At 39.5% G+C, this 19235-nt stretch overlaps 1 protein-coding gene across 5 annotated transcripts in view; it reads right to left on the bottom strand.

Annotated features, from left to right (window-relative positions):
* The window catches only part of LIFR (LIF receptor subunit alpha), a 120517-nt gene that overhangs the window by 45631 nt on the left and 55651 nt on the right, over positions 1 to 19235 (bottom strand). For all 5 annotated transcript variants that reach the window (XM_087885640.1, XM_034440769.3, XM_034440768.3 and 2 more), the window contains exons 3-6: positions 8188 to 8311; positions 3930 to 4090; positions 1261 to 1424; positions 763 to 937 (exon numbers count right to left, since the gene is read on the bottom strand). In XM_087885640.1, coding sequence (XP_087741766.1) covers positions 763 to 937; positions 1261 to 1424; positions 3930 to 4090; positions 8188 to 8311 — 624 coding nt within the window. The remainder of the gene's footprint in view (positions 1 to 762; positions 938 to 1260; positions 1425 to 3929; positions 4091 to 8187; positions 8312 to 19235) is intronic.

The raw sequence follows: 19235 nt of genomic DNA on the forward strand, positions 1-19235 counted from the left end.
GTTAGTGTACATTCAAAGTGACAATAAAGTTACAGTTCTATTTCTATTCTATTCTAGTATTTTAAATTGTAGAATTGGGTCCCTTAAGGTGATGACCCACTTTAAAATCATCCCGACTTACAGTAATGAGAAGACTCCATTACAGTCATAAGTTGAGGACTCTCAGTATAACGTGCCATGTACACCTAGTTATATTCCATGCAGGGGTAGGTTCTACTTACCTTTACTACCGGTTTGCAGCGGGGCCGCTCGCGCACGCGTTCTTCTGCGCATGCGCAAAGCGTTTTGATGATGTCAGGGTCGGTGGGCGGAGCCTCCAGCCGGTTTTACTACCGGTTCTATAGAACCGGTGCAAACCAGGGACAACCCACCACTGATTCCATGTTATCAGTGCCTTCTAGTAAAAATAAGAATATAATCTAAACTAGAATCTAAATTGTTCTGGAAGCATCTTTACTTTTAGTACAAGATTTTAAACCAAAACTTCCATAGTTCTCCCATACTTTTCTATTTCTAGTAATAGCAATAGTTTATTGCTACTAATAAACTATTAATAAGCCATTAATAATAGGGTAGTTAAAATTCAGTCTTTCATCCATTTAGAAAACAGCAACCCATGTACAGAAACTCTTGGTACTGAATGGTAAGAAGAAAACGAATCAGCTAGTCATTCATCTAATACTTTGATAGCCCATCAATAGTGGCACATTTGATGAGAGACTCTTCTTATTCCAAAAGTTGGGCTCAATCCCATCATCTTACCCGAAATGTTTACAAGTGGGCTCCATTCACTCCACATCTTCCTTCCAGCAAAATTTTTCTCATTAAGAAAACAGCGAATCCTAAAGTAGTGAGTGGTGCAATTAAAAGGCAGATCTGATGTCCATTCCCAACGAAGGAGAGTATCTTTGCTGCCAACTGATGTATTCAAGGTCTCCTGAAATTGCAAGATTTGTTTCACAGTTATATTTACCAAACCTACTAATCACTGTGCAAGACCAGAATTTAGGCAAAAAGAAGACTATATTAATGTTCATTGTATTCATGCAGATTTCCTCATCTTTTCCCACCCCAATTGTATTGATCCTGGGAGGAGGGGTGATTAAAAGAATCATATTGAATTAGAATATTGATATTATTCCAGATGTTTAGGAACAATTTTTGGAAACAGTCATTCTCTATTGCTAGAGACCATCAGGTTACACAAACACACATACACACACATGCACAAATAGAGAGATGTAAAGAGAGACAACTTACTAGTGCTATTTCCTCCATTGGATCTTTACGCAGAATCTGAATTTGCCAACTAGAATCAATTTGATATTGAAAGACTGATCCGCCATCATACCATTCCAGAATCGCTGTGTCAGCTATATAATCTGAAGTCAGTCCATGAATACGAGGCATCAGAGGAACAAGTACTGGGTGGAAGAAAGAAGGTTAACTGGACTCAGAATTACTGAATGTCAATAAGAGTTTTGAACAGATAGTCTCCTACAGCAAGGATTTTTTTTAAATCTAGTGAAAATAACTATTCCACCAAACTTTCTTTTACAGTACTGATACAGTACTTCTACTGATTAGAATAGAATAGAATAGAATAGAATAGAATAGAATAGAATAGAATAGAATAGAATAGAATAGAATAGAATAGAATAGAATAGAATAGAATTCTTTATTGGCCAAGTGTGATTGGACACACAAGGAATTTGTCTTAGATTTAATTTAATTTAATTTAATTTCGAATTTATATACCGCCCTTCTCCCTGAGGACTCAGGGCGGTGTACAGCCAAGATAAAAAACATAGAATACAAATATTAAAACATTTAAAAATATATATAAAATTTGGCCCAAAAAATTAAAAATCACAGACTAATTAAAAGGATTTAAAAGTTTTAAAATTTCTTCTTAAGCCAACCCGGCTTGCTGGAAAAGATAGGTTTAAAGATGTACATGCTCTCAGTGTACATTAGGAGAATACAATACATTCATCAAGAATAAAAAGATACAACACTTAGTGATAGTCAAGGTTACTAATAAACTATCAAATCGTACTAGGAAACAAATAAAAACAATATACAAGCAACATGGTTATAGTAATAAGTGGGAAGAGATAGGTACTAGTAAGGAAGAGAAGATTAATAGTAGTGCAGATTTAGTAAATTATTTGACAGCGTTATGGGAATTAGTTGTTAAGAAGAGTGATGGCATTTGGGAAAAAAACTGTCCTTGTGTCTAGTTGTTCTGGTGTGCAGTAGTCTATAGCGTTGTTTTGAGGGCAGAAGTTGAAACAATTTATGTCCAGGGTGTGAGGGGTCTGTAGATATTTTCACAGCCCTCTTTCTGACTAGTTCAGTATACAAATCCTCAATGGAAGGCAGGTTGGTAGCAATTATTTTTTCTGCAGTTCTAATTATCCGTTGAAGTTTTCAATGAAATGAAATCTTTGATGAAGGTTTCATCAAAGGAGAATATGTAACATGAAAAGTACAACTGATAATATTGTTATGAGCCATGGTGGCACAGTGGTTAGAATGCAGTACTGCAGGCTACTTCTGCTACCTGCCGGCTGCCTGCAATTTGGCAGTTCGAATCTCACCAGGCTCAAAGTTGACTCAGCCTTCGATCCTTCCGAGGTGGGTAAAATGAGGACCCAGATTGTTGGGGGAAATATGCTGACTCTGTAAACCGCTTGGAGAAGGCTGTAAAGCACTGCGAAGCAGTATATAAGTCTAAGTGATATTGCTATTGACAAGTGTAAATGGCTTTACTGGAAATTGAATTTACCAGTGTATTCTCTAACCACAGGCTAAAAAGAAAACAAGATCATGTTATTTTGCCACAATCTTATATGTACTTTTGTTTTAAACTTTAACTAGATTGCATTGAAAGATCTTAACTGTAGTGAGGGCTTCACACTGAATACTTGAATTCAGGAGTCATACTCTTGTGAAAAAAACTGTACATCAAATCTTACTATTTTAAACTACAGGAGAATTTCACATTCTCATAAAATTGGAAGGTTTCCCTAAGTCATAAACAGCCAAATTATTATGAAATATTGTGGGAAATTACTGTCTGGCTGAATTCCAAAATAGAACATCATCTCTAATCTACCCTCTGCCACTGTATTCTCAAAATGGAGAAAACGCCCTTTCCATTTTATAAACAGGAAAAACAAACAGAATTTATACCAAAAATCAAAGCTTCCAAAATTTGAAAACAGGATATATGTATTCTGAGAAATATCAATACACACGTGCACACAGAAATCATATAACATGCTATCTTAATATGTAGGAATTATATGAAATAATTTCTCTCATGCATCACCTTAGTTGTCATCCTATATAACATACAGAAAGAACCAGCTAATCAGAAATAGATATTTTGTTATTAGCCAAAATAATTCTCATTTACTTTCCTGAACCCTCTGCAGATAGCATAAAGGAGTCACAACATGTTACACCTAGTATTCAGCTGCCCTGATCATCAGTGGAGAAAGCATAGCAAATCTTAAATGGAATCCAGACCCTTGGATTAGAAAGTCCTTGTTCTCTCTTTCCAACTATGTTATCTGTAGATTACGTCACATCAAATTTTTTAAAAAACCAATTAACTTCACTGGAAATGCTTTTTCTCCCTTCCATTTTATTAATGTGCAGGAGGACACAATAATCTCAAATTTAACAAGTACTCTGTATTTATTATAAATTTCAGGGCAAGCTGCACATTTTGGATTGCATAAAACATACTTTGATCTAGAAAAATACATGGAGAATTCAGGGTAGTGCTTTATTTTAAGACTGCATAAGAACTTTAATGTAAGCCTGAAGCTCACCTGCATCTTAACTCCAAAGTTAGCTACTAAATTCCAAACATTCTATATAAAATATAATATAAAATATTAAAAAGGTATACTTACAAATGTCTTTTTCAGGAAGCACAAATTTGTTTTTAGCTAGGGGATTTTTCCCTTCCTCCGCTGAATTGAAAGTGGTTATCTCAATCTGCATATGGTCAAAGACAATTAATTCAAATGTTCCCTTTTTTTCCTTGGTTAATGAACATTGTGGTTTGGAAGAACTGCAGAAAGGGAAAGAGAAAGTTCAGCTTAGCTATTGGAAATCATTTTAAATGACAAATGTCAGAGGAATTCACAATACCTTGGCTGAAGACTGAAATCTCTGTCTAAGGTAAAATTAAATAATAAATTGAATTTACCAGTGTAAATACATAAGGTAAAGGTAAAGGTTCCCCTCGCACATATGTGCTAGTCGTTCCCAACTCTAGGGGGCGGTGCTCATCTCCGTTTCAAAGCCGAAGAGCCAGCGTGGTCCGAAGACGTCTCTGTGGTCATGTGGCCAGCATGACTAAACGCCGAAGGCGCACAGAATGCTGTTACCTTCCCACCAAAGGTGGTCCCTATTTTTCTACTTGCATTTTTTACGTGCTTTCGAACTGCTAGGTTGGCAGAAGCTGGGACAAGTAACAGGAGCTCACTCTGTTACGTGGCATTAGGGATTCGAATTGCCAAACTTTCTGATAGACAAGCTCAGCATCTTAGCCACTGAGCCACCGTGTCCCCTCTGTAAATATATACCATAGACTAAAAAAAACCATAGGCACTGAAGAGGCTCTCCAGAGAAAGCAGGACATTTTTTTCCTGTTTTGATGCTCCTCAAACATATATAACAAGAAGGTTACAAAAAAAGAACCCCTATTTTGCATGCAAAAGACTTACTGGCTATTAAATTACTCCAAGTTCATAGTGTATTTAATAAAGTGTAACAGCAACCTGGAGTAGAAATGGACTGAAATGGGTGGGGGGGAAATTAAAACATGAGCCAAACTACAACTTCAGCCGTATATATATAAATATCTGGATGCACTTCTATAATACTCAACAATTTCTAAAAAAAAGGTTCAGAGAAAATATTAAACTATTCCTTAGTGGCGCCATGGTTAGGATGCAGTATATCTCAGGCTAATTCTGCTGACTGCCGATTGCCAGCAGTGCAGCTGTTGGAATCTTACCGGTTCAAGTTTGAATTGGGTATCCATCCTTCACTGGTAAAATGAGGACCCAGATTGTTGGGGGCAATATATTGACCATGTAAACTGCTTAGAGAGGGCTGTAAAGCACTGTGAAACGGTATATACAGTAAGTCTAAGTGCTATTGCTATTGCTATTTCTTTGGGAACCCAAAGGTGCTTTTTTCAAGAGGCAACTGGACTTTCTGGTTTTGCTTTGAAGATGTTTTGCTTCTCATGTAAGAAGTTTCTTCGGAGCTGAGGAAACTTCTTGGATGAGAAGTGAAATGTCTTCAAAGAAAAACTAAAAAGTCCAAGTTGCCTCTTGAAAAAAACATATTTGGGACAACCATGACCTGGATGACTGAGAATCTCCACAGACAATTTCTTTGGGCATTTCTTTTTTTAAATATACGTTTTAGATATTTTCTGAAGATCCATATTTTTATTTCACTTTCATCTAATATATATTTCTCTGAGCACCTTTCTGTTCTAAATTCTAGAAAAATGAGCATTTATATATCAGCACATGATCAGATTGAGAAAGTGCAGATTTATTCTACTTCTACCGCATAGCTCCCAGCGACCAGTAAGATCCCACAGAATTGGTCTCCTCCGGGTCCCGTCAGCTAAACAATGCCGGCTGGCGGGCCCGCGGGGGAGGGCCTTCTCTGTTGCTGCCCCAGCTCTCTGGAACCAGTTACCTCCTGAGGTCCGGACTACCCCCACCCTATTGGCCTTCCGGAAAGCAGTGAAGACCTGGCTTTTCTGGCAGGCCTGGGGCCGTTGATCTCGCTGTTCAATCTTGCGAGATCCGGCCATGGATGGTGTGCATATGTTTTTAATGTTTTTAAAATGCTTTTATAATGTTTTTTTTTTTAAAAAATTATGTTCATTGTTTGAATTATTTTTGTTGTAAGCCACCCAGTCCCTTGGGAGTTGGGCGACATAGAAATATGATTCATTAAATTAAAATTAAATTAATTAAATTATTGAATGTATTCGAAAACCAAGAACCAAACAAGATTTCCTCCATTCCTTTCAAGATGGCTGTTGAAAAGCAACTGTCCAGTCAGGAGGAAGAATCAAATGGACAATTTGGTGGATTTATTACATAAACACAAGAGGACAAGGTCTTAACTTCCCCTCAGCCTTTGAACTTGATCTATTCTTTCTAGACTCTTGCCAGTCTGGGAAAATTCCTGTGAAATAGGCATAAAACAATAAAATAACTCATTTGAATTCTACAGTGTAGTTCTGGTTGTTCATGCCGTACAGTGGTTTACAACTCTAAAAATAAAACCAAACTACCATTAAATATGGTGTCAAAAATAGAAATTCTGGACAAAATAGCAATAGCAGTAGCACTGCTTCATAGTGCTTTATAAAAATTATCTTTTTGCAAAATAGGGCGAATGAGTGACTTCATATTTTTCTTCCTACTTAGAAGAAAATGCGGCAAGCCTAATCTTGATTAAAATTCTAATAATTTTCATAAGAAAAAAGTCCACAATTGAAAGAAAAACAGAGTGATTTATGATTCATGTTCTTTGGGAAAGATAACACCCTGTCTTAACCTCAAATCTGCCAAATTAGAAGCAAGTTTTCTCTTGCTGAAAACTGCTTAGCAGCAAGACCAAAGGAAATCTTTTAAGGCCTAACAGTGGTTTAATATCAAGTAATAGACAATCAAATATTTGAGATATTGGCAGAAAAAAAAGAACTTTGGGCAAATTTTGACAAACATAGATTAGCTTTGCTTTTATATATTATTGAGGGGCTGTGATAACATTTCTTCACCACTGTTGTCTGTCCAGAGATGTACAACGGAATTTTCCAGGTACCAAGTGTTTTAATTAAAGAATATAACAATGCTCGCTGCATGGCAACTTCCTGTTACATATTGAGAAAACTTTCACAGAACAAAATGTTTTATGTGTTATGTCAAGTGCCCTTTGACAGAAGTATTCAGACCGATCACGGTCTCTTGGAAGAATATCAAATGCTTCAGGCTGCTGATGTCTATCACGGGATTCTTGGAAAAAGCAGAACACCATTTACTTCTGAATCCTCATTCTTTGTAGTTGGCACAAAGATCTTTGTTTTGGTTTTAAAGGAGCCAGAGTATGGACGTATTTTTTTTAATGATGGTTTCTTCAGATCTCAGAAATGATTACCAAATGTCTTCTTTGTATTTCTTGACAACAGGCAATATATATGGTAGTTAGTCAGCTCCCTATGCTTGCGATGTTCCATGAAACTCCCAAGGATTTGCCAGCTGGTATCATTCCTTTTGTTTCCATCAAAATTCTTATTTAAAAACATGGAAGTCCTGAACTATAATGTGAATTATTTTGCCTGAATGAAGGCTGATACAATACAGTTTTAAAAAGACAAAGATAAAACTGATTTTATTCTTAAAATGGCAAGCAAGCAATGTACCAAAAGCACTCTTGTTCGTAGAGCCATCTCGTTAAGAACTTCCTCAAGTTGGCATTTGTTCTAATTTCTAAGTCACACTATTTTCAAGTTAACCTATTGCATTTTCTACACCATCTTCCCAAAATGGAAGATTTCCAGTTGTGTTGGACCAACTCTCTTCCAAAATAACTTTAGGCAATTACACAATCTGAGGTCTAGACATCTGGAGCAAGCTAGAATGTGGGAAGTTTACTTATATCTTCTCCTTCATTCTTGGAGACTTCCTTCAATAAACCATGCATTAGTAACTTCTGGATTAACTACATGTATTAGAACTATACTGTAGTATGGTCCTTGAAGATAGTTCAGATCTGAAATGCAACTAAAATGTAACTAAAACAAATCCCTTGTTTGTTTTCTGATTCAGTTGAGGAAGATAATTTGCAAATGTTGTTGTGAATGAAAATACCAATGGTGATACTATGTGACGAATGCGGTTCTTTCTACTTCACTATCATACCTGAGAGATACTTGTAGTGACCATTGGCAGAGGCCAAACATGAATGAGTTAAGTTTATTTACAAGGCCAAAGCAAACTTTTAGTTCTATAGACTCCATTGTGCTCTGTCTCTAAAGAGCCCTTTCTTAAACCAACTCCAGATATAAATTTAGTACAGCAGAGTAAAAAATCCTGGGAAAGATTTTGCATATGTTATCAGTATTGTTACCTGGTATTGTAACAGAATTCATAAGTAAGTTTTGAATCATCTCCAGCATCCGTAGTCCAGGTGCAGACAACATTATCAAGATTGTGTGTTATACATGTCAAGTTCTGAGCCGAATATGAAGAACCTGGAACCACAATAAAAATGTAAATGAACACCTACTACAAAAATCTATGCTCTGAAAACTATGAAAACTCAAAAGGTACCAATTTGGTCCGGTGGTTAAGACACCAAGCTAGAAACCAGGAGATTCTGAATTCTAGTTCTGCCTTAGGCAAGAAAGCCAACTGGGTGATCTTGGGCCGGTCACTCTTCTCAGCCCAATCCACCTCACAAAGTTGTTGTTGTGGGGAAAATAGGAGGAGGAAAGAGCATTATGTATGTTTGCCACCTTGAGTTATTTATAAAAATAGGAAAGGGAGGATAAAAATCATGGTCAATTCCTATTGCAACCATACATGAACATTTGGCGTGCCTGAAAAAATAAGTAGTCCCTGAACTTGCAGGAAAAATACCAGGAAGGAAAATAAACCCTCAATATCGAGAAGATACTTTTATTTTGTTTTAAGTTTCCTAAAAAAAAATACCCTACTGAACTGAAGTGAAGCATATAACTGAATGATCAGGAGTTTTTCATTAAATGCAATCCACATTTCCCTTAGGGTGGTTGCATTGTGAGCCATGCAGGATTCCTTCATAAATTCAGCAATACAGGTAGATGTTACCATGCTAACAGTTTCATATTACCCTACTGACTTCTGCTGATGAAATCATTTTCTTTATTTACTCCATGTATATTCCATCTTTTCCCCAGCAGATCAAGGTGGAATCATATGGACACATGAGGTAGGTTGAGGTACCTTTACCAATTTGATCAATAGTAGCCAGAGAAAGAAAAAACAGAAAGTCCAGTTGCCGCCTGAAAAAGCACCTTTGGGACAACCATGACCTGGATGACTTTTAACCATACAATTTGAGATGAACACCAGGGATGGGATTCAAAAATTTTAACAACTGGTTCTCTGCCCGGTTGCTGGGTGGGCATAGCCATCGTGGGCGTGGCCTACTCTGCCTCATGCACCACGGGGAGGGCGTTTTTTGCCCTCCCCAGGCTCCGGATGCTTTTCTTGAGCCTCCGGTACTTCTGGTAGGCCCATTTTTTGCCCTCCCAAAGTCTCCATGTGGGCCCTGCACTTACCTGGCATCCAAAACGGGCCACATGGAGACTCCTGGGAGGGGCGGGGCAGGGTGGGCAGGGCCAGCCAGTTCTTGCAACTACCGGTTTGGCGAACCAGATATAAAATTAGCATCTGGTTCGCCCGAACCAATCCGAACCGGCTGAATTCCACCCCTGATGAATAACCTTTGAATGGTGTGGGAGTAGGAATGGATTTCCAGAGGAGAAAAATTGCAGACTACAGGAACCAGGAGCAGTACTCAGGTGATCCTGAGAACACAGATTAATCTCCAAGTGCTTCAACGACCTTCTAAAAGGATGCAAATTACCAGCTGTTGGCAAGGAATCTAAATCCTTCCATTCCCCACTATCCTGTTAGAGTTGAAGAAGCTTCTTTGATGAGAAATGAAACGTCTTCAAAAGAAAAAACAAGAAAGTCCACTTGCTCATGAAAAAGCACCCTTGGGACAGTACCCAGAGAACCTCAGGATCGATTTAGAATCTGCACTGGTCCTGGTCCAATACTTTAACATAGGCCTAGTTCAACGCTTTAACAGCTACAACACATTATTATTTATACATTATTAAAAACAGGAATGCAATCAATTTCCACACTACTGACAGCCAGTGTGGTGTAGTGGTTGGATTAGGGCAGGGAGACTCAAATTCCAGTCTATTTTCAGCCATGCAAACTTAAGGCCAACTCAGTTCAACCCACATCACAGAGTTGGTATAGGGATAAAATGGAGAGAGATCCCCGGGTAAGCAGCCCTGCACTCTTAGGGGAAAGGAGGGAGTAAATTCACAAGTTGGAAAGCCTATTGTGAAATTAAATATAAAGAAGACACAATAGTCTAAGCAATATCAAAAAACCCCATAAAAACAAAAATAGAAGAATCAAAACACAACCTTCACACTAAACAGCAAACACTCTGAATGGTGATCTTGCTGCGGCACAAGCCACAAACCACTGAACCATAAACCACACAAAGTTACATAAAAGTAAAACACAGGAAGTATTTTATAGTCAACTTTATGTGAACTCTCCGAATGTCAGAAAGTCCTGCACATTTCATTTCAATAAAGGCAAGTAGAAAGGCAGTGAAGACGGAGCTGCTTTCCCAGGTCTTTAGTTCCACGTGAGTGGAGTCTAAATTATTAGTTGCAACACTGATTTTTAAAGTATTGTGTTTCTTTTAGTTTACGTGGGGTTTGTATTTGTAGTTGACTCCTGTATGCTACACAGTTTGTTGAATTGGCTGCCCATATAAATCTTGCAAATTAATTTTGTACTTAAACAATACTTTATCTTTACAAAGATGGCCCCTTGTTAGAACTCGACAATTCCCTGCTTCCAGGCTTCTAAGAGAATATAATCTTTGCAGGGGTGGGCTTCAAAAATTTTAGCAAGGGGTTCTCTGCCAAGTTGCTGGGTGGGCGTGGCCATGGCGGGTGTGGCCTACTCGGCCTCCTGCATCACAGCGGGTGGGGGGGGCATTTTTGCCTTCCGCGGGTTCCGGAAGCTTTCCTCGAGCCTCCGGGAGGGTGAAAACAGCCTCCCCAGGCTCCGAAATTCCTGTAGGCCCGTTTTTCACCCTCCCTGAGCTTCCGCACATACCCTGCACTTATCTGCATCCAAAACAGGCCACGTGGAGACTCCTGGGAGGGGTGGGGTGGGTGGGGCCAGCCAGGAGTGGGATTTGGGGGTTCTTCAAACTGCACAGAATCTTAGCTAGAGGTTCTCCCGAACCCCCAGCAACCCACCCCTGAATCTTTGGCTGGAAAATAGATCTGGGAATCATCTCTCCACCCGGATTCCCTCAGCAGAAAACCAAATGGTGCATGGGACACCTTCACTGTTCCAAAGAATCATACAGGTAGTTCTCAACTTACAACCATAATTAAGCCACAACCTAAGTCATAAGTTAGGCCAGTCGTTAAGAGGGTCATCACATGACCGATCTGATTTTACAACTTTTTTTGCAGTAGTCATAAAACAAATGCCATGGTCATTAAATGAACACTGTGAGTCGCTAAGTGAATCCATTGTCCACAATGGGAGTATGTTGCCAGAAACTGGAAGTAAAAACTGGTTTTTTGGCAAAAAACATCATAAATTGTGGTCCCATGACTGCAGGACACTGCAAACAGCTGTAAAGGAGGGTACCAAAGGAGCACCCAAAGTGCCATCATGTGACTATGAGGAGGGGCACCAGAATTTCAAATTTGGGTCATAAGTACCTTTTTGTGGTTCCATCACAACTTTGAACAGTTGTTAAGTGACCAGTCCTAAATCAAGGACTACCTATTTTAAATTCCTATTATGCTCCAATTTAGGTACACAGGTAGTCCTCGACTTACGATCACAATTGAGCCCAACATTTATGTTGCTAAGTGAGACATTTCTTAAGTGACATTTGCCTCAGTTTACAACCTTTCTTGCCACAGTTGTTAAGTGAATCACTGCGGTTGTTAAATTAGTCAAGGACTAACACGGTTGTGAAAGGAATCTGGCTTCCCCATTGACTTTGCTTGATCCCAGGACACTGCAATGGTCATAAGTATGAAACAGTTGCCAAGCATCCAAATTTTGGTCACATGATCATAAGGGTGCTGCAAAGGTTGTAACTGTGAAACACAGTCATAGGTCACTTTTTTCAGTGCCATTGTAACTTCAAATGGTCACTAAATGAACTGTTGTAACTCGAGGACTACCTGTACTATATGAATTTCATTTCTCATATTTCCAAGCTAGCATAGAACGTTACTTTTAAAAGCGTATGGTTCTCTGGCAAGAGGTGGTTGAGTTTTTAATTGTCTCCCTACTCTTTTGAGTCACCAGCATCAGCGCTTGTTTCTGCTACCAATCAGTGAACATCAACTCCCCATCAACTCCCCTTTTACGACTCTCATCACGTAACTAATTTGGGGATAGAGTCAGGGCGACTGAATGGAGCTGAGCGTTTACTAGCCGGATGCCCTTCCTAATGCCACGTAGAGTTCGCAGCAGATATTTTTTTCTTTGTGCCTGGAGAGAGAGAAACATTTGCCGCTACTTAGGATTGAACTCTCAACCTTCCGAATGGGAGGCGATTAGCTTCACCACTAGGCCACGCTGTAGTGAACATTAACATGATGTTTGGAATTACAGGAGATAATGTGCCACAATTCGACAGCCTGAAACTCATGTTACAGTTGGAAGATCAAGAAAACCAAAGTATAAATAACTCAAGCAATAGGCAATAACAAACTATTTCCATATTGTTGCCAAGAAAGCTACATAGATATTTCACAGACTATCTTCTGAACTCAAGCTCGGCTCAAAGGAAACTTTTGTTTTAAAATATAGAATAGGAGGGCATAATGTGCTATCCATTGGCCCCCATGTAACAGTAGATTACCTTCTCTCTTTTTTTTTGGCAAAACTCCATGCTCTTCCCTCCTCTTTAACTTTATTTTTAAAACATGAAGAAGAAACTGGTGCAAAAACAAAATCAACTAAGCTAAGAAAAGATGTATTCAAGCAGGAAATTCACTTGGGAGAGGGGTGTGGACTTCTCTTCCAGTTCCAGAAACAAGCCAAAAATAACGTTATTTTTCCTACACAATTCTTAGAGTTAAACCCGAGCAAAATTAATGTCCAAAATTTGGCATTTCACTGAGTGAAATTTTCTTTTCAATAAAAGTTAAGACTCTTGACTTTAATGCACCAAGAGATCATTAGCCACTTCAGACCACTTCTTCTATGAAAAATACATATGAAGGCTGGAAAAATATTACAAAACCGTACGTGTTTTGTGTATTTCAAGGAACAGTAAAGAGGAAAACTGGCTTGCTAGCTGTTGAGTTAACACTTGTTTAGGGTTTTTTTTTTTTAGTTTTTTTACTTTTTAGTTTACTTTGTCATTGCACTTTGTACAATGAAATTAAATGCCATCTTCAGTGTACATTATAACTATAAAAATAAAACACAAACACACATCCCTCGCATTCTATACAATTGAATTGAAAACCTTTAATACTGCACTATGCAGTAGAATTCAATATAGTTACTGCTCTGGGATAGCAGCTGTTTTTCAGCCTATTTGTCCTTGTTTTTATTGTCCTGTACTGTCTGCCAGATGGTAATAGTTCAGAGTGCCAGCAGAGCTAACAGCAGATTCAGACAGTGAGGAGGATGGGGAAGAACGTGGGCCGAGTCGGAGGCAGAGAGGGGGCCAAGGCCATCTGGTAGTTCTTTGGAGATGTCAGTCTCTGGAGTCTGACATCAGCGAGGCAGAAGAACAGCATGAGCCTGTTCCCAGTGTGCACATGCACAGAGCTGCCAGGAGACAGAACAATTAAGGAAACAGGGTCAACTTGGGAGTAAGGCTTGGGGATGACTGGCCCCTCCTATAAGACATAAAAGAGAAGCGAACGGGATGTGAGCTTTTGCAAGAAGCAATTAGTTCATTTGGCCGATTCAAGATTTGAAAATTCTGTTTGTGACTCTGTGCCAAGTTTGGTCTTGCCCTGCGTCTGGAAATTAGCTCTTTGGCCGAATTCCACGTGAGATAGGTGGGTGTTGATAACCTTCCTCTGAAAGACTGTTTATCAAGCCTTGTGGACTGTAAATGAAAGTAATTTACAGCCGTATGAATTAAAGAACTTTGCCGAGACTAAGTGCTGTTTAATTTCTAAGGAAGCCTAGGTCAGGTGCCCAGGATGAGATGGATCTTTAAGAATGTTTTGAACTTTCTTAAGGCAGCGGGGACAATAAAGCTCTTCCAATGATCCTCTGGAGCGCTATCCTACCTGCCACTGTGCAATTGGCAAATCATATATAGGTGCAGTAAGTTAAAATACTCTCTATGGTGCAGTGGTAGAAGGTCACCAGCAGTTTTTCAATTCAGTTGTTGTTTCCTGAGAAGTCGCAGGTAGTATAAGCTCTACTGGGCCTTCCAGTTCAGGTGCTGTTAGTCTCCAAATCCCATAACAAATGTGGACATAAATCAGGAATGTTTAGCAGCCAGAGATGTTCCCTTTTCCTGTTCTAAATGAGACTGCAAAACACAGTAAAGTTACCTTGTTTATCTCTGGATCCACTAATCGAGTTCTGGACTATGCAAAACAAGGATGGAGGGAACCTCCTAATGTTATTGCCTGAAGAGTGTAGCCAACACAAAGAACTAATTCATTCTGTGGATAGGCATTGCCCTCTGGAATGCAGGGCAACATGCAAATGCCAAACAAAGCAGGGAGTGAGCCAGAGAAGCTATGACATTTATTTGGTTTAGAAAAGACGGGGGGAAAAAAGAATGAGAAATCAGCCAATCCCACAAAATTTATTACGGTGAGAAACAATTGGTATTAAAAGCAAAGTTCAGAAAAAGCATTCCGTTGTGAATTTTTGGTAAACTCATACAATGAATCCAGGCTCTGCAAGCTGAGTTAACATGCACTGCATTGATGCATTCACACAATTTCACAATAACCATGAGATAAATCATAAAACAAAGTTTAGGAATATTCCTTTATTCCACTGTTTTGCAAATCTATGTACACTGCAAACTGCATGATTGTTTGAAGAGAAATGCATCTATACTACCAGTCTGAGGAGGAAGGGCAAGCGATAAAAATGAAAGTGAAACCTTCTAAGCAGCTTATAAATATAATATTAAAGAGCACCTGTCATTTCAGATCGTTCATGGCAGTGCCTGTTAGCGGGCATCCACTCAACTGGTGCCCGCCACGTCCCTCACCTTATTGTGTGACTGCTGCATCACCAGCCATCCCATTAAAGTGAATGGGACTGTCGGTGAGTCAACAGAGGAGCCACTGTGGGACAGAGATGACAGCTGCTCTTTAAACATTATGATTTAAATCGAGTTAATTTAAATCAAGCCTTTTTACTAGTGATTTAAATCAAATCCTCCCTGCAGTAAAGCATGATGGATATGAATAGAATAGAATAGAATAGAATAGAATAGAATAGAATAGAATAGAATAGAATAGAATAGAATAGAATAGAATAGAATAGAATAGAATAGAATAGAATAGAATAGAATAACAGAGCTGGGAGGGACCTTGGAGGTCTTCTAGTCCAACCCCCTGCTCAGGCAGGAAGCCCTACACCACTTCAGACAAATAGTTATCCAACAATATTATATCAGAACACATGTATAACAGGAGACTGAATTCATTTACTAAGATAACGATGGCCAAACTTCTCAAAGAACACTCTGTGCAAGCAGATGCTGGCTTTAGCCAAACATTTCATAGTATGGATTTCCCCCAAACTGTGAATTATATCTCAGTTTAAAAGTTCAAAAGGAAGTTATTAAAATGTTTCCTCTAACTTATTGCCTGACCGCATCACTAGAGATCTAATTGGGGCCACCACAATGAATCACTAGCAATTAAAAGTATGGCTCGGTGACTTTGAGACAGACCATACAGCCTGGACAAATTTTCAGCAGAGGCCTGATCAATTCATAGTAACAGTAACAGCATTGGAAGGGATCTTGGATGTCATCTAGTCCAACCCCCTCCTCACGCAGGAGACCTGTACCAGGGATTCGAACTGCTGACCTTTCTGATCGACAAGCTCAGTGTCTTAGCCACTGAGCCATCTAGTCAGGTTAGTTATGATGTTGTGCCGGACTGTTCCAGGTGTGCATTGGCTCATGGGATTTAAATACCCCTTGTGTAGAATGGACCAGACATGCTGGTGTTGCAACGGCTGTAAACTTGTGTTCAGAACAATCTTATAAAACATATGTTTGCATAAACAGAGGTATGCATGTACAGGCAGTCCTTGACTTACAATAGTTCATTGAGTGATCATTCAAAATTACAGCTGCACTGAAAAAAAAGTGGCTGATGACCATTTTTCACATTTAAGACTGTTGCAGCATCCCCATGGTCATGCGATTAAAATGTGGAGTTAGCTTGACAACTGACTCATCTTTATGATGGTTTGTTGTGACCCCGACTCCCGAGCCTGTCCTAACAGAGGAAGAGGACTCAGAAGGTGATGGGAAGGAATTGATAAGGCCTCCCTCTCCAGGACCCTCCTCTCTGGCAATGCCTCAGGTTCCATCTGAAGGCCAAGAGGAACAGCTTGGGATATGCCAGGAGGAAAGCATATCGGAACAACAGATAGGGAGCGAGGATTATGAATCCTGGCTTGATCCCAGGTAGCGTCGGAGGGAGAAGCGTGCGCAGCAACGAAAGAGGCGTGGGAGGGCCAGAGATTGAGCTGAGTCACTGAGCCACACCCCACAAGGAATAAAAGTGGATGTGATTGCTCTTCAGGCTTTGTGACGGTCAAAGTTAAAAACCTGAGAGTCACATTGCGTTACCTGAAATCTGGCTTGTGCATATTTGGATTGGACCTTGGCTAACTCTTGCTTTGTGGATTACTTTTTGCTACTGAACCGGACTGAGGAGAAACTCTCTCTTGCTGACTGTGAGTGAAAACTGACTTGGCAGGCATTTCGCAGTTTACTGCCAAAACTCTTATCTGCAAGGGTTTCTAGTCTGATTGCTTAATAAAATCTTGGCAGGCGTGCCTGGTTGTGTGTTTGCCTGCGTGGGGAAGGGGGACAGAACACGGTTGCAGTGTCCCGAGGTCATATGATCACCTTTTGCGATCTTCTGGCAAGCAAAGTCAAGGGGGAAGTCGGATTCACTTAACAGCCGTCTTGCTAACTTAACAACTGCAATGGTTCACTTAACAAACAGGGCAAGAAAGGTCGTAAAATGGGCAACATTCATTGAACAAATGTCTCGCTTAGCAACAGAAATGTTGGGCTTAATTGTGGTGGTAAATTAAGGACTACCAGCATTAAGTCACATCAAACCGCTTCAGGAAGCAGGACCTCTGCCGTGATTCCTCTACGAGTTTACTTTTAAACGTATTGGCATAAACTTCCGATTTTGCAACTTGTCAACCTACGTGGGCTCTATCTTGTGCCTCTTCTTTTCCACATGCTCAAGACACGCAAGACAGTTCGCAATAAAAACTTAAAATAGACTAGGATTACCCTAGAACAAACATCTCTTCTCACGCCCAAGCACACTGCCAGTAAAATAAAGCAAATGAAAATATTTACAATAGTTGTAACATTGCCTTTGCAGTCTTTTTTTGCTTCTCAACAGGAATATGCAATTTCCATCAGTTTGAAGGGTGCAACAGATGTTGCACAACGTTGTTACACATTTCAAAAGTGGGGAGGGGAAGGTTCCCATTTTGGGGAGGCCAGGAAAGCCATTTTAAGGAGCAAATTGGGTGCCTGGATGCTACCCAGAAGCTATAGCCTTCTAGCTTTTCCCTTACTAAAACAAAAATAATAATAAAAAAATTGAAATTATAAAATGAAGTTACAAAATGAAGGCTGTCAACCATGAGGCTCTGTAATGCTTTGACTTCAGAAGCAAAACGATGGTTGCTTCTATTACAAGAGAAATTTGTAGCAGAAATGCTACAGCATTGGATGCAGGAGTCTGAGACACTGCTGCCTTTAGTTCAATTTGTGTTTAGTTTTAAAATTCTGATTTTAAAAGGTGGTAAGTGGCATATCATTTTTTTTTAAGAATAGGAACACTAAATGCTTAAATCACATGTCAAGAGTCATAACCAGTCCCCCTCCCCAGCTCACATTAATACACTAGGTTACAATTTATTTTATGATGTATATACTATTATAATATAATGAATATTTAAAATTAAATAAGTAGAAAATTATATATAGACACACACATACACACAGATATATATACCGTGGTTCCCTGAAAATAAGACCCTGTCTTATATTTTTTTTGAACCCTGAAATAAGCACTTGGCCTTTTTTTTCGGTGGAGGTCTTATTATTTTGGGGCGCGTGGAGCAAGACGGGGCTCCTCTTGCCATTTTACCTGATTTCGACCTCTGTCTCCCTAACCCTAACCCAGTGGTGGGTTCCTCCCGGTTCGGTCCGGTTTGGCCGAGCCGGTAGTGGTGACGATATGATGTCACCGAACCAGTTCTCCCCCCCTGCCCTCCCACTCCCCAACCCACCCACGTTATTCTTACCTTTTATTTGGTCCCACCCCCAATCTATTGCTGCCTCCTGAGTCCCAGCTGATGACTAGAGGGAAAAAAACTGTTTAAACTCTTGCCGCGGGGCTTCAAAGGGCCGTCCTACAGCTGATCAGTGTTAAAAGCAAACAAATGAGTCGGGTCGTAAGTGCGAGGACTGGTTGTAAGTGCGAGGACCTTCCAGAAATGACTCTGACCAGCTAGCCACGCCCACCTAGTCACATGACCTCCAAGCCACACCCACAAAATAAGCCACGCCCACAGAACCAGTAGTAAAAAAATTTAGAACCCACTCCTGCCCTAACCCGAGGAAATGGTGGGGACTGGCTGCGCATGCGCTTAAATATTTTCGGGGAGGGCTTATTTTCATGCATGCGCTCAAAAGCCCGATTGGGCTTATTATCAGGGGAGGTCTTATTTTCGGGGAAACAGGATATATATATGAATTGACCACTGTTCTGTAAATCCATTTGCATATTGGAGGAGGGAGAGTGTGTAAATCATGATTAAATAAATATATTGTGTATATATATGTATATGTATATGTATATATATATATATATATATATATATATATATATATATATATATATATATATATATATATATATATATACACACACACACACATACATACATACATACATATATAAAATAAATATAATTATTATAAATATTACATAGCCTATAAAACAACCAGTGTGGGGAAAATACAGAACAAGAATCATTGAAGATCTTAGCATTCTTGGTCCTTCCCACCACTTTCATCCTCTCATGCTTTACATCAATGCTCTGTTCCATAGACAGTATAAT

This window comes from Pantherophis guttatus, chromosome 2 (assembly GCF_059756535.1).
Source record: "Pantherophis guttatus breed Tessera chromosome 2, ASM5975653v1, whole genome shotgun sequence".
In the NCBI taxonomy this organism is placed as follows: Eukaryota; Metazoa; Chordata; class Lepidosauria; order Squamata; family Colubridae; genus Pantherophis; species Pantherophis guttatus.